Genomic DNA, 16,647 nt, shown 5'->3' with positions numbered 1-16,647 from the left:
AACTGCGATCTTTGTGATGTGCCACTGCCCTCTGTGTGTGAGACATCCTGGATTAAGGAAGATTAGGTTAAATCCCGCTGGTCTGCCGGCCACTTCTTCCCAAGCAGGGCCGGACCCAGGCTTTAAGGAGGACCCTTATGTTCACAGCTGGGCGATGATTGGGGGTTAATATTCATGTTGGAGTAATATAATCATATGGATGACCTTATGTCATGATGAGCTGTAGAGAGAACCGTCTGTCACTGCAACGTTTATATACTTTTCCACAAAAAGGTCCATTTGAGTTAAGGTGCTAAATGTCTATGCCCTGCCAAGTTGAGTGTCAGTTAGGAACTCTATCAACCAGACACGTTTGCATTGAAGAGCTCCCTGACCCAAGAAGTTCAGGAAATCATCACGACCCACAGATGAAGGGCTTTATGGTTCTTCAGTTACTTCAGTTGCTGTTTTGAGGAGTTGCTGCTGGGTGTTGAATAAAGTCTCAATTCCTGTGTGACACCCAATGCCTGTGGCTGGCCATAGATAATTTGTTTCTAATGTACATCATCCTGAGGTCTTTTTTGAGATCTTGCAGTATGGTAATGTGCTGTTCCAAATGACTGAATAGGCTCTGTCCATCGTTTTGTTGCAGACCAGATAGTCAGAAGTTTGACGTCACACCATTGCTGTGATTGTGTGTAGTGTAACACTAGCCCTATAATTGAATGTGACTTGGTGTTTTTTTTTATAGATTCCAAATCTCCCTAAACACGGATAAAGTTATAAAATGCAACCTTTTTAAACCTGTCATCAGATCTGCTATTAATCGGTTTAATTACATTATAACTGTTTAAGCTACAAGTGGCACAGAATTAGGATATTTTGTTTGTGATTAGCTGATCCTTGGCCACTGTTGCCTAAGCCAGTTTGAGGCTACTGCTTGCAAGGTTGCTTATTGTGACGGTTTGGCCTTTAGCTGGGTTATAGCCTATAACCTCCAGGTAACATGCTTTGCACCATATATTAGTTCTACTGTAGGCTAGCTCATAGTGCTAGTAGTGAGCTGGTTAGAGTATTTGCCCCAGTTGTGGTCTTAGTTTTTGAAATCTATGCTTTCTATTAATGCTTCTCTTCGTTCTCTCTAGGATGGCTTGGACGCGTTGGTGTACGACCTGGACTTTCCAGCCCTGAGAAAAAACAAAAGCATCGACAACTTCTTGAATAGATGTAAGTAGCTAGCCTATACAAGGTTCCTCTCCCGCATATGTCCTCCTCCCTTTGTGCAGAATCTCTGTCACTTACATCATATTTGTAGAGCACACGCAGGCAGACAGGAGAGAGTGGAGGCTGTTTTGGGGTCACCGCCTCGCCTCTATACATTCCATGGCACTATTGTGTCTGCAGCGCAGTCTACTCGGTGTCCTCAACAAAAGGGCTTTAATGAGTGGCTGGTGACCCACATGGTGTCCCCCTCAGACTGGGGGACCACCATGTCTGTATGACTGGAACTTAGAGGTTGTGGCATTTTAGCACAAGGACTGTCTGCAACTTTGGCATGTCATTAGTTTATGAATATGGTTATATATTGTATGTGACTACAATGGTATTAAAACATCTACTATAGATGAGGACAATTCTTCACAAACTGTTCCCCATATTGGAAATAAACGGTCAATACGAGCTACTGTAAAGCCTTGGGGCTACATCTATCACAGGCTATTTGTTCAGTTAGTCTTGCTGGGTACTTTCAGTGTTGGAGAGGCCTTGAAGGACATTATGGCAATGGGCTAGCTGTTTTGTGAAAGGGCTGATTGCCAATGTCATCCCTACAGTGGGTCTGTGCTCTTTGTACTGCTAGTGCTCTCCTCCTTACAGACTACTAACCCATGACATGTAGACTGATCATATTCTGTATGAGACCAGTAGCCAATATGCCTAGGCTACACTCAATCACATTAGCCAACATCTCTGCGGACAGTACAAACAAGTGATTTTGATTTTCTCCCTCCATATTTTAGTCCAAGCATGTGGGAATAAAAGCATGTTTAAAAAAACTTTAAAAAAATGTCATTTTTATCACCTCTCAATCATGTACTTTACTCAATCATGTACTTTTAGTTATGAAACCCTGAAACCGTAACTGCGGGAAACAACTGCATTCAAAATGGTCTCATTTTAATAGTTCTAGTCCTTGGCTTTATTTTTTTTAGATCAATTGAACTCTGATGCACTGCACTCAGCCCCCCTTTTTTCCCATGCATTCTTGTGCCAGTTGTGAATCATGCAAATAGAAAAACTACCCCTCCTGTTCAGCTATGACCAAATTTGGCTGAATACTATCTTCCCTAGGGCAGGGAAGCCAGAGTTGTTACATCAGATAGGCTCTCAGTACTGTAACACACTCTGTAAAGCAGTCAGTGGAGAAATCCCATCAGCTCAAAGACAGAGGTTTCTTTCACTGCTTTGTCTGTCAGAAAAAAACACAACCTGGGATGGTATGAATTTCTCTCTCAACCGTATGCAACCCAAATGTAGAAAGCATGTCAAGGATCAATCTATCAATCAAATGTATTTATAATACCCTTCTTACATCAGCTGATGTCACAAAGTGCTGTACAGAAACCTAGCCTAAAACCCCAAACAGCAAGCAATGCAGGTGCTGAAGCACGGTGGCTAGGAAAAACTCCCTAGAAAGGCCCAGAACCTAGGAAGAAACCTAGAGAGGAACCAGGCTATGAGGGGTGGCCAGTCCTCTTCTGGCTGTGCATGGTGGAGATTATAACAGAACATGGCCAAGATGTTCAAATGTTCATAGATGACCAGCAGGGTAAAATAATAATAATAACTGTGGGTGCAACAGATCAGCACTTCAGGAGTAAATGTCAGTTGGCTTTTCATAGCCGATCATTCAGAGTATCTCTACCGCTCCCGCTGTCTCTAGAGAGTTGACAACAGCAGGTCTGGGACAGGTAGCACGTCCGGTGAACAGGTCAGGGTTTCATAGCCGCAGGCAAAACAGTTGAAACTGGAGCAGCAGCACCGTCAGGTGGACTGGGCACAGCAAGGAGTCATCAGGCCAGGTAGTCCTGAGGCATGGATCACTGGTCAAGGTTAACTGGTGTCTATGTAACATCCAAGTTCAATGGTACCTGTACTTCAGATATCTAGTGATGTTATTACAGATTTTCATCTGCTGTTTTATTTTTGTGTTATTCTTGTATTCTCTGCCTGATGCGGTGGACAAAGTCCCTTCAGTAATTTACTAATCTATAACCTTTTCTAACAAGTTTCCTTTTTAATGTCATCTCTCCACCTCTCTTCTTTAGATAAGGACACCATCAGTAAGATCCGGGACCTGCGGATGAAAGCAGAGGACTATGAGGTGGTCAAGGTTATCGGGAGGGGGGCGTTTGGAGAAGTGCAGTTGGTGAGGATAGCCATTATGGTTATGCTAATTTGTCCTGCGTGAATCACATCAACTTTTGTCTGTCTGCTTTCCCTTCATACATCTAGTGCAGACAGATATAGAAGTATAACATTATTATTATATGGCTATAGGTTTGGCTTGACGCAAGCCATTCGCCATAACTAGACTCTCCTCTCTCCCAGGTAAGACACAAAGCCACGATGAAGGTGTATGCCATGAAGCTGCTTAGCAAGTTTGAGATGATAAAGAGGTCGGACTCTGCTTTCTTCTGGGAGGAGAGGGACATCATGGCCTTTGCCAACAGCGCCCTGGTGGTACAGGTATGGAACGCATCGTTGTTTATAGCGACACCTTAGTTTCCTTCTCAACTTTGCCTACTAGGAATAATCTGTAAGGAAACACAGTAATTGAGATTCAGTAAAATTGTAAAACAATTTTTGATATTTTTGTTGCTTTCCTCTACATTCCTCCTAATGATGTTTGGTCACTAACCCCCCCACAGCTGTTTTATGCCTTCCAGGACGACCGTTACCTCTACATGGTGATGGAGTACATGCCCGGCGGAGACCTGGTCAACTTGATGAGCAACTATGACGTCCCTGAGAAGTGGGCCCGCTTTTACACCGCCGAGGTGGTGCTGGCTCTGGACGGGATCCACGCCATGGGATTCATACACAGGTACTACTGTTGCTGTTGCTATTACTGGTACTGGACTCCTCTTCTATTGTAAAGGTGGCTCTAGTGTCTCTACTTCCTCTTTTCTGTAGTGGCAGTTTTCTCCACCCTTCTAAAGCCTCCTTGACAGGAACTTAAATCACCTGTTTAATGTACTGTAGTTGGTTTGAGAATGCTTTGCTTGTATAATCAGGTTTTAGGTTCAAGAACTGCTGGTTTGTTATTTAAGCAATAAGGCCTGAAGGGTTGCTGAGTGCCAACAGCCTTTAGCCGTGGTATATTGGCCATGTACCACAAAGCCCAGAGGTGCCTTATTGCTATTGTAAGCTGGTTACCAACGTAATTAGAGCAGTAAAAATAAATGCTTTGTCACATACCCGTGGTATACGGTCTGATATACCACGGCTGTCAGCCAATCAGCATTCAGGGCTCGAACCACCCATTTTAGAAATGACTTTATACAATGGCATCGTTGAATACTCCATCTGATTGGCTTGAAGGGCATTCTAGGGCATGCATTATTTCATTATAACGCACGGTATATTTGCACGGTAGAATTCAATGGCTATAGTTCATTCTTACATGTTCTGTGTTTGAGCTGCTGTTGAAAGCAAAATTGAATTGAAAACATTATTGCCGTTGTTGAATTCTATTTTATAATGGAAAGCTAGGACTGATGGCCTGGTTCCTTAAACTAGCAAGTCTGTTTGTTTGGTTACCAAGGCAACTACGGTCACTTTTGTCAACTTGCTAGCTACTTCAGTGGATGTTGGACACATTTCTAGTGGCAAATGAACAAATTTCTACCTGCAAATGTGTTAAATTATCGCCATGGTATTAAAGGGACAATCAACTTAGGGCTTTATGCGTTCTCTGGAAACTAATGCAACTCCATTGAAGGTCAGTTCCATTCCGCTAGCGCGTCGTGGAAGACATCTCCCACGTCATTCATTATAATCCAGAGAACGCATAGCCCCTTGTTGATTATCCCTTAAGTGTCTTTTTATGTCTTTCAGGGACGTGAAGCCTGATAACATGTTGCTAGACAAAGCAGGCCACTTGAAGTTGGCAGACTTTGGGACCTGTATGAAAATGAACAAGGTAGCTATCGCACTAGCCTTCCAACGCACCGTGACTGATAATGAGAAGTTAGTTGACACTATCACCCTGTAGAGTAGACTGTTGTTTAAGAGTTTAAACTGTTTGCTCCTTCCAAATGCTCTATTTAATTAATCTTAGTGAATGTTTATCAATATTTCCAACTTTTAACACATTTACTTAGCATTCTTCATCTTACACACAGTGCCTTCAGAAAGTATTCATACCCCTGGACTTATTCCACATTTTTGTTGTAACAGCCTGAATTAAAAATGATTTGTTTCTTCACCCATCTACACACAATGACCCATAATGACAGTGAAAACATGTTAATGAAAATGAAATGCGTCTATCTAATTTACATAAGTATTCACAGACCTTTGTATGACACTCCAAATTGAGATCAACTGTATCACATTTCCTTTGATCATTGTTGATACACTACAAAGTGTCCACCTGTTGCCTATTCAATTGGTTGGACATGATTTAGATAGAAACACACCTGTCTAAGGTCCCAGTTGACAGTGCATGTCAAAGCAAAAACAATACCATGATGTCCAATGAACTGTCCGTAGATCTGATTGCCTCATCACAATTCTTATATCTGGGGAAGATTATAAAACTATTTCTAGAGTGTTGAAAGTTTTCAAGAGCACAGTGGTCTCCATCATTGGGGAAATTTGAAAAAATTATGGAACTACCCAGACTCTGCCTAGAGCTGGCCATCCAACCAAACTGAGCAACCAGGCAAGAATGACCTTGGTCAGGGTGGTGAGCAAGGACCCATTGACCAATCTGACAGAACTAAAGAGTTCCTTGGCTGAGATGGGAGAACCTGCCAGAAGGACAAAAGTCTCTGCAGCACTTCACCAATCTGTGCTTTATGGGAGAGTGGCCAGGCGGAAGCTGCTCCTGAGAAAAAGGCACGAAAAAGACACAGATCATAAGGCAAAATATTCTGTGGTCTGATGATGCAAAAAAAATGTACTCTTTGTCTTGAATGGAAACCGCTTTGTCTGGTGAAAACCAGGCATACCTCATCACCCGTCTAACACCATCCCTACCATGGAGCATGGTGGTGGCAGCCACTGGTTAGGATAGAGGGAACAATGAATGGTGCCAAATACAGGCAAATCCTTGAGAACCTGCTTTATGATGCAATTGACCTTAGACTAGGTTGTAGATTTTTTTTTTTCCAACAGGACAATGACACCGAGCATACAGCCAGTGCAACTCTGTACTGGCTTAAGAATATGAACGTCCTTGAGTCTGGCTAAAGCCCAGACTTAAATTTAATTTGAAAATCTGTGGAAAGACTTGAAGATTGCTGTTCCTGCCGCACCCTATTGAACTTAACTGAGCTTGAGAAAATCTGCAAGGAAGAATATCTCCATCTAGATGTGCAAAGCTGATGCAGAGATACACCCAAGATGACTTGAAGCTTTAATCGGCCCCAAATGTACTTCCTACATAGCATTAACAAAGAGTTGAGATTTCTGTAAAAAAGAAAAAACATGTTTTCACTTTCTCATTATGGGGTATTGTGTTTAGATGGGTGAGAGAAATCAATTTTGAATTCTGGCAGTAATTACAACAAAATGTGGAATAAGTCAAGGGGTCTGAATACTTTCTGAAGGCACTGTATCAGCACTTACGCCTACAATTTGTTTTCTTGAACTATGAATGCTTATGTATTTTAGAGTGTATACGCTTTGAACAATGTTACACAGCAGTGTTTATAAATACAGTAGAATAGTAGTTTAAGATTAATGCTATTTCAGGATGGTATGGTCCGATGCGACACAGCAGTGGGAACGCCAGACTACATTTCGCCAGAGGTACTAAAATCCCAGGGAGGAGATGGATATTATGGCCGGGAGTGTGACTGGTGGTCCGTGGGAGTATTCCTATATGAGATGCTTGTCGGTGAGTCGCAATAAGAGACCGTTTCTCACGCTGTTATGATCAGAAACAAACTGGTCGTACAATACCATTGAGGATAGTCTTCTATATTCCCTCTCTTATTTGACTCTGGTAGTACATAACGTCTTCCCCTTGTTTTGTCATATTGTGTAATCATCATGCCATGAAGCCATACTATGCAAAGATGAAGTTGGAAAGGATACTATCTTGTCGCTCCTTTACTGCATATACAGTATCTTGTTTCACACATTGGCCACTTGTAGCGAATCGTGTTTACTTCATTTTTTTTTTATCCTGTCCCCACAGGGGGCCTATTGCCTCTTGGTAGGCCGTCATTGTAAATAAGAATTAGTTTTTAGTTGACTTGCGTGGTTAAATAAAAATAAAATAAAGACCAAAAAAAGTTTGAAAAATATTTTTAGTAGTTAGGATGGCAACAAATGATTCTAATGGGCTTCCTCCATTCTGATTGTTTCATACTCAACCGAACTAGGACAAAACTGACAGTTGTCCAAATTGTAGAACTTTTCATTTATTTAACACTATCAGAATACCTTTTTATAGACGGTATTGTAAAAATCCATACCAGTATACCTTAATATATTGCCCAGCCCTACATTGCCTCAACCTAAAGGAAGAGGCTAGGTATAGGGATCAAACTTTGTTCAAGACTAGGGTAATGGTTAAGGGTTTACGTTTAGGCTAAGCAAACCCCCATTGAGAACCATTGAAAATATGTAGTCTTGGCTGGGTTCACAAGCTAACCTCACTGCCTGTGGTTTTGTGTGTCTGTAGGTGACACACCGTTCTACGCTGACTCGTTGGTGGGGACGTACAGTAAGATCATGAACCACAAGAACGCACTGACCTTCCCTGAAGACAGCGACATCTCCAAGGATGCCAAGAACCTCATTTGTGCCTTCCTGACTGACAGGTGAGGATGATGACTTTATTTTTATGCGCGGTTAGGAAATAAAAACTGATGGTGCAGAAAGCCCTGATTTTATACTGTTTTGTTTAGAGAAATCATTCATGTTTTACCAATGATTTCCCTAGTTGACAAATAGATGGAAAGGGACTAGTGTCATGAACTCATTGACTTGATTAGACTTAGTAATCAGTCAGACATCAAGCTGTGTTCTTCTGAAGAGCTATCAATCACGTCTAAAGCTTTCACTTCCTGTGTTCAGAGTTCGTTTCAAAGCCATAGACTCTGTATAACAATGGACATTATCAGTGGATTGCAGAATGACTAAACGGTACCTTGTTCTGATTCCCTGTTCCTAGGGAGGTGCGACTGGGCCGTAACGGGGTGGATGAGATCAAGAGGCATCCTTTCTTCAAGAACGACCAGTGGACATGGGAGAACATCCGAGAGAGTGAGTTGTGTTCAGGTCAACCAGCAGCGCTTTCATGATTCCTATGTGACCCCCCCCCCCCGCACTGCTCTGTTGGCAAACTGCTTTTAGTGTTAATACATGTTTTCCCATTGACCTACTGCGGACAGTCTCAGGAAATTCCAGAATAAGATCCATTCAGTAACCCATGGCCACACTGAGTGATTGCAACGATTCCGCTTTTAGTGGTGTTATCAGTTTGAAACCAATTTGAACCTGGATGGTTTATTTTTGAGGGTGAGAACGGGAGGACAGCAGTACTGGGTCATGTCCAGTAGTTGCAAAGCTTTTTGCTGCGGTGTACCCTACTGAACAGCACCTTGGCTGAGTGTTGATGTGGTCTCCGGCTGCAGTGGAGAGAGTAGAGGCGGGGGGCTAAATGTAAATCCACTGGCTATTGCAGCTCTTTACTGGGTTTATATTAAATACGCTGAAGGGCTGCAGTCATCACTTTGGCCTGGCCACACCGCCCCTAGCCCTGCTCTGGCATGCCCTGCCATGCCACCAGCACTGGCTGTCCTTGCTGCTCCTTTAGATACTCCCCTAGATGATTAGCTGGGAGACTAATGGGAACCCTATTCCATACACTTCATAGGGAAAAGGTGCAAAGTAGTACACCTCATAGGGAATAGGATGCCGTTTCTGAGGCATAAAAAGCACCTGAATATCTACTGTGTCAACTCACTGTATCAACTGTCGGACTGAATGTTTTGTGTTTATAGTTGATGCATTTTTATCTCTAAGTAGTCTAGATTGACAAGAGACAGTTTAAGAGGGGAGAGAAAGACTGACATATTTGACAGCAGAACATTGCCATAAGCAGAGATGAGTTAGTGTGTTGCCAGGTCTATAGGAGAAGGAGGGGGCTATATACAGGGGGTACCGGTACAGTGTCTATGTGGGGGGGTACAGGTTAGAGGTAATTTGTACATGTAGGTAGGGGTGAAGTGACTATGCATAGATAAGAAACAGAGAGTAGCAGCAGTGTACATGTAGGTAGGGGTGAAGTGACTATGCATAGATAAGAAACAGAGAGTAGCAGCAGTGTACATGTAGGTAGGGGTGAAGTGACTATGCATAGATAAGAAACAGAGAGTAGCAGCAGTGTACATGTAGGTAGGGGTGAAGTGACTATGCATAGATAAGAAACAGAGAGTAGCAGCAGTGTACATGTAGGTAGGGGTGAAGTGACTATGCATAGATAAGAAACAGAGAGTAGCAGCAGTGTACATGTAGGTAGGGGTGAAGTGACTATGCATAGATAAGAAACAGAGAGTAGCAGCAGTGTACATGTAGGTAGGGGTGAAGTGACTATGCATAGATAAGAAACAGAGAGTAGCAGCAGTGTACATGTAGGTAGGGGTGAAGTGACTATGCATAGATAAGAAACAGAGAGTAGCAGCAGTGTACATGTAGGTAGGGGTGAAGTGACTATGCATAGATAAGAAACAGAGAGTAGCAGCAGTGTACATGTAGGTAGGGGTGAAGTGACTATGCATAGATAAGAAACAGAGAGTAGCAGCAGTGTACATGTAGGTAGGGGTGAAGTGACTATGCATAGATAAGAAACAGAGAGTAGCAGCAGTGTACATGTAGGTAGGGGTGAAGTGACTATGCATAGATAAGAAACAGAGAGTAGCAGCAGTGTACATGTAGGTAGGGGTGAAGTGACTATGCATAGATAAGAAACAGAGAGTAGCAGCAGTGTACATGTAGGTAGGGGTGAAGTGACTATGCATAGATAAGAAACAGAGAGTAGCAGCAGTGTACATGTAGGTAGGGGTGAAGTGACTATGCATAGATAAGAAACAGAGAGTAGCAGCAGTGTACATGTAGGTAGGGGTGAAGTGACTATGCATAGATAAGAAACAGAGAGTAGCAGCAGTGTACATGTAGGTAGGGGTGAAGTGACTATGCATAGATAAGAAACAGAGAGTAGCAGCAGTGTACATGTAGGTAGGGGTGAAGTGACTATGCATAGATAAGAAACAGAGAGTAGCAGCAGTGTACATGTAGGTAGGGGTGAAGTGACTATGCATAGATAAGAAACAGAGAGTAGCAGCAGTGTACATGTAGGTAGGGGTGAAGTGACTATGGATAGATAAGAAACAGAGAGTAGCAGCAGTGTACATGTAGGTAGGGGTGAAGTGACTATGCATAGATAAGAAACAGAGAGTAGCAGCAGTGTACATGTAGGTAGGGGTGAAGTGACTATGCATAGATAAGAAACAGAGAGTAGCAGCAGTGTACATGTAGGTAGGGGTGAAGTGACTATGCATAGATAAGAAACAGAGAGTAGCAGCAGTGTACATGTAGGTAGGGGTGAAGTGACTATGCATAGATAAGAAACAGAGAGTAGCAGCAGTGTACATGTAGGTAGGGGTGAAGTGACTATGCATAGATAAGAAACAGAGAGTAGCAGCAGTGTACATGTAGGTAGGGGTGAAGTGACTATGCATAGATAAGAAACAGAGAGTAGCAGCAGTGTACATGTAGGTAGGGGTGAAGTGACTATGCATAGATAAGAAACAGAGAGTAGCAGCAGTGTACATGTAGGTAGGGGTGAAGTGACTATGCATAGATAAGAAACAGAGAGTAGCAGCAGTGTACATGTAGGTAGGGGTGAAGTGACTATGCATAGATAAGAAACAGAGAGTAGCAGCAGTGTACATGTAGGTAGGGGTGAAGTGACTATGCATAGATAAGAAACAGAGAGTAGCAGCAGTGTACATGTAGGTAGGGGTGAAGTGACTATGCATAGATAAGAAACAGAGAGTAGCAGCAGTGTACATGTAGGTAGGGGTGAAGTGACTATGCATAGATAAGAAACAGAGAGTAGCAGCAGTGTACATGTAGGTAGGGGTGAAGTGACTATGCATAGATAAGAAACAGAGAGTAGCAGCAGTGTACATGTAGGTAGGGGTGAAGTGACTATGCATAGATAAGAAACAGAGAGTAGCAGCAGTGTACATGTAGGTAGGGGTGAAGTGACTATGCATAGATAAGAAACAGAGAGTAGCAGCAGTGTACATGTAGGTAGGGGTGAAGTGACTATGCATAGATAAGAAACAGAGAGTAGCAGCAGTGTACATGTAGGTAGGGGTGAAGTGACTATGCATAGATAAGAAACAGAGAGTAGCAGCAGTGTACATGTAGGTAGGGGTGAAGTGACTATGCATAGATAAGAAACAGAGAGTAGCAGCAGTGTACATGTAGGTAGGGGTGAAGTGACTATGCATAGATAAGAAACAGAGAGTAGCAGCAGTGTACATGTAGGTAGGGGTGAAGTGACTATGCATAGATAAGAAACAGAGAGTAGCAGCAGTGTACATGTAGGTAGGGGTGAAGTGACTATGCATAGATAAGAAACAGAGAGTAGCAGCAGTGTACATGTAGGTAGGGGTGAAGTGACTATGCATAGATAAGAAACAGAGAGTAGCAGCAGTGTACATGTAGGTAGGGGTAAAGTGACTATGCATAGATAAGAAACAGAGAGTAGCAGCAGTGTACATGTAGGTAGGGGTGAAGTGACTATGCATAGATAAGAAACAGAGAGTAGCAGCAGTGTACATGTAGGTAGGGGTGAAGTGACTATGCATAGATAAGAAACAGAGAGTAGCAGCAGTGTACATGTAGGTAGGGGTGAAGTGACTATGCATAGATAAGAAACAGAGAGTAGCAGCAGTGTACATGTAGGTAGGGGTGAAGTGACTATGCATAGATAAGAAACAGAGAGTAGCAGCAGTGTACATGTAGGTAGGGGTGAAGTGACTATGCATAGATAAGAAACAGAGAGTAGCAGCAGTGTACATGTAGGTAGGGGTGAAGTGACTATGCATAGATAAGAAACAGAGAGTAGCAGCAGTGTACATGTAGGTAGGGGTAAAGTGACTATGCATAGATAAGAAACAGAGAGTAGCAGCAGTGTACATGTAGGTAGGGGTGAAGTGACTATGCATAGATAAGAAACAGAGAGTAGCAGCAGTGTACATGTAGGTAGGGGTGAAGTGACTATGCATAGATAAGAAACAGAGAGTAGCAGCAGTGTACATGTAGGTAGGGGTGAAGTGACTATGCATAGATAAGAAACAGAGAGTAGCAGCAGTGTACATGTAGGTAGGGGTGAAGTGACTATGCATAGATAAGAAACAGAGAGTAGCAGCAGTGTACATGTAGGTAGGGGTGAAGTGACTATGCATAGATAAGAAACAGAGAGTAGCAGCAGTGTACATGTAGGTAGGGGTGAAGTGACTATGCATAGATAAGAAACAGAGAGTAGCAGCAGTGTACATGTAGGTAGGGGTGAAGTGACTATGCATAGATAAGAAACAGAGAGTAGCAGCAGTGTACATGTAGGTAGGGGTGAAGTGACTATGCATAGATAAGAAACAGAGAGTAGCAGCAGTGTACATGTAGGTAGGGGTGAAGTGACTATGCATAGATAAGAAACAGAGAGTAGCAGCAGTGTACATGTAGGTAGGGGTGAAGTGACTATGCATAGATAAGAAACAGAGAGTAGCAGCAGTGTACATGTAGGTAGGGGTGAAGTGACTATGCATAGATAAGAAACAGAGAGTAGCAGCAGTGTACATGTAGGTAGGGGTGAAGTGACTATGCATAGATAAGAAACAGAGAGTAGCAGCAGTGTACATGTAGGTAGGGGTGAAGTGACTATGCATAGATAAGAAACAGAGAGTAGCAGCAGTGTACATGTAGGTAGGGGTGAAGTGACTATGCATAGATAAGAAACAGAGAGTAGCAGCAGTGTACATGTAGGTAGGGGTGAAGTGACTATGCATAGATAAGAAACAGAGAGTAGCAGCAGTGTACAAAACAAATGGAGCGGTCAATATAAATAGTCCGTTAGCCACTTGATTAATTGTTCAACAGTCTTATGGCTTGGGGGTAGAAGTTACAAGAAGTTACAGGTCTGTGAGAGCCAGAAATCTTGCTTGTTTGTAGGTGACCAAATACTTATTTTCCACCATAATTTGCAAATAAATTCATTAAAAATCCTACAATGTGATTTTCAGATTTTTTTTTCTTCTAATTTTGTCTGTCATAGTTGAAGTGTATGATGAAAATTACAGGCCTCTCATCTTTTTAAGTGGGAGAACTTGCACAATTGGTGGCTGACTAAATACTTTTTTGCCCCACTGTAGCTCCATTGTGTATTTGATTTTTTTCCTCTTGTTAGTTACCATTTTCCTTGTTTTATTTTTAACTTTGCATTGTTGGGAATGTTGGTAATCAAGCCTTTCACTGTAAAGTCTACACCAGTTGTATTCGGCACATGTGATGAATACAATTTTGATTTGATATGGGACTGATGTAGAGTAATAATAATTTGGGGGGTGTTTATTTGTCTTGTTACACACAAGTGTGTAATGGAAGTGTGTTTCTTGCATATCCCAACTCCCCTGAGACTGTGTTGCTTACACTTGTATGTCCCATCACCTTGTACTGGTGTACTATTTTGCACTTTGCAAGTTTCAAAGTGCAGTACACGCCTCAAGTTCTCAACTCAATGTGCCTCTGCACCAAATCATCAAAACTATGAGAATAGTTTCCCCACTTTCAGTGAGTCATGATTCTGTTCTCTCCTCCACCTCCTGTCTATCTGTATTTCCAGCGGCGGCCCCGGTAGTGCCTGAGCTGAGCAGTGACATCGACACCAGTAACTTTGACGAAATTGAGGAGGACCGGGGAGACGAGGAGACCTTCCCCATACCGAAGGCCTTCGTGGGCAACCAGCTGCCCTTTGTGGGGTTCACCTACTATAGCAGTCACCAGTAAGTATGTTAGCATAGCCAGGCTTCAACTACTACAGCAGTCACCAGTAAGTATGTTAGCATAGCCAGGCTTCAACTACTACAGCAGTCACCAGTAAGTATGTTAGCATAGCCAGGCTTCACCTACTATAGCAGTCACCAGTAAGTATGTTAGCATAGCCAGTCTTCAACTACTACAGCAGTCACCAGTAAGTATGTTAGCATAGCCAGTCTTCAACTACTACAGCAGTCACCAGTAAGTATGTTAGCATAGCCAGGCTTCAACTACTATAGCAGTCACCAGTAAGTATGTTAGCATAGCCAGTCTTCAACTACTACAGCAGTCACCAGTAAGTATGTTAGCATAGCCAGGCTTCAACTACTACAGCAGTCACCAGTAAGGCGCTTGAATCATGTTTCCTGGAGAATTTCCATGAACTGCATTTTAGTCCAGGACTAGGCTTAATCTGTGTTGGGAAACGGTGTCCAGAGTATGTGTTGGCACTGTCCGCTTAGCCTGGCGTCACCAACTACAGTCAACACTGTCAGGCTTCACTAGAACACTCATCAGTCAAATACCAATTACAGTCAACACTGTCAGTCATCACATAGGCTCTTTCTGGTCTGCTCAGGAGAAACTCAAGGCCCTAACCATGGTCAACATACTATAGTCAGGCCTGACTTACCACAGTCAAAATAGTCTGGGTGCACCAGCTGGCGCAATCATCTGTTATTCTGTGAACTGCTAGTTGACACTTTCTAGCTTAACCTGCTAGAGCCATCAGAACTGTCAGTACTGCTGTTGTTTTATTCAGCCTCATAAATCTAATGCAACTTTTATAGCAATATAGCTAATTACACCCAGAGCTTGTTAGACATGCACATATGAATGTCTCATACTGGAGAGTAATCTGACCACAACGTGTTTGAGCCGGTGGGATGTGTTCACGGTTTGGTCAGGTCATCAGTGGGTCAGGGAAGTGTAGTCCTAGTGTTGTCACTACAGTGCCTTCAGAAAGTATTCACACCCCTTGACTTTTCCCACATTTTGTTCTTACAGCCTGAATTTAAAAGGGATTAAATGGACATTTTGTGTCACTGGCCTACCAACAATAACCCATGATGGCAGGGGAATTATGTTTTTAGACATTTTTACAAATGAAAAGCTGAAATGTCTTGAGTCAAGTTTTCAACCCCTTTTGTTACGGCAAGCCTAAATAAGTTCATGACTTACTCTGTGTGTAACATGAGTTTTGAATGACTACCTCAACTCTATATCCCACACATACAATTATCTATAAGGTCCCTCAGTCGAGCAGTGAATTACAAACACAGATTCAACCACAAAGACCAGGGAGGTTTTCCAATGCCTTGCAAAGAAGGGCACCTAAAGCAGACATTGAATCTCCCGTTGAGCATAAAGTTTATATCAGACTTTGGATGGTGTATCAATACACCCAGTCACTACAAAGATACAGGAGTCCTCCTAACTCAGTTGCCGGAGAGGAAGGAAACTGTTCTGAGATTTCACCATGAGTTTAATGGCTGTGATAGGAGAGAACTGAGGATGGATCAACAGCGTTGTAGTTACTTCACAATACTAAATGACAGTGAGAAGAAGGAAGCATGTACAGAATAAAAATATTCTAAAACATGCCTCCTGTTTACGATAAGGCACTAAAGTAAAACTGCAAAGAAAAAAAGGTTTTGTAAAAGTTTGTATTTAGGACAAAGTAATGTTTGGGGCAAATCCAACACGTCACTGAGTACTACTCTTCATATTTTCAAGCATGTTGGCGCATAATGTTATGGGTATGCTTGTCATCGGCAAGGACTAGGGAGTTTATTAGGATAAATAATAAACTGAATTGAGCTAAGCACAGGCAAAATCCTGCTGGAAAACCTGGTTCATTCTGCTTTCCAACACACTGGGAAACATTCACCTTTCAGCAGGACAATAACCTAAAACACAAGGCCAAGTCTACCAAGACGACATTGATTGTTCCTGAGTGGCCTAGTTACAGTTTTGACTTAAATCGTCTTGAAACTATAGCAAGACTTGAAAATGGTTGTCTAGCCATTATCAACCGCCAACTTGAGAGCTTGTAGAATATTTTCTAAGAATGTGCAAATATTGTACAATCCAGGTTTGTGAAGCTCTTAGAGACTTACCCAGAAGGACTCACAGCATCTCTGGGAAAGTTGATTCTAACATGCATTGAATCAAGATATATTCATTTTTATTTTTCCATATTTTCTTTACAAATGTTAAACATTTCTTCCACTGTGACATTAAAGTATTTTGTGTAGATCGTTGACAAGAAAATGACAATCCTTTTTTTTCTACTTTGTAACACAAAATGTTGATCATGTTGTT

The 16,647-nt window shown here is 42.3% G+C and overlaps 1 protein-coding gene across 2 annotated transcripts in view; it reads left to right on the top strand.

Moving 5' to 3' along the window:
• LOC109875460 (rho-associated protein kinase 1) overlaps positions 1-16,647 on the top strand; it is a 71,499-nt gene that overhangs the window by 32,686 nt on the left and 22,166 nt on the right. For both annotated transcript variants that reach the window (XM_020467798.2, XM_020467797.2), the window contains exons 2-10: positions 1,125-1,206; positions 3,306-3,406; positions 3,589-3,726; positions 3,909-4,084; positions 5,098-5,182; positions 6,961-7,105; positions 7,898-8,036; positions 8,390-8,481; positions 14,132-14,291. In XM_020467798.2, coding sequence (XP_020323387.1) covers positions 1,125-1,206; positions 3,306-3,406; positions 3,589-3,726; positions 3,909-4,084; positions 5,098-5,182; positions 6,961-7,105; positions 7,898-8,036; positions 8,390-8,481; positions 14,132-14,291 — 1,118 coding nt within the window. The remainder of the gene's footprint in view (positions 1-1,124; positions 1,207-3,305; positions 3,407-3,588; positions 3,727-3,908; positions 4,085-5,097; positions 5,183-6,960; positions 7,106-7,897; positions 8,037-8,389; positions 8,482-14,131; positions 14,292-16,647) is intronic.

This window comes from Oncorhynchus kisutch, linkage group LG30, assembly GCF_002021735.2.
Source record: "Oncorhynchus kisutch isolate 150728-3 linkage group LG30, Okis_V2, whole genome shotgun sequence".
In the NCBI taxonomy this organism is placed as follows: Eukaryota; Metazoa; Chordata; class Actinopteri; order Salmoniformes; family Salmonidae; genus Oncorhynchus; species Oncorhynchus kisutch.
This window is presented reverse-complemented; position numbering and strand designations above follow the sequence as displayed.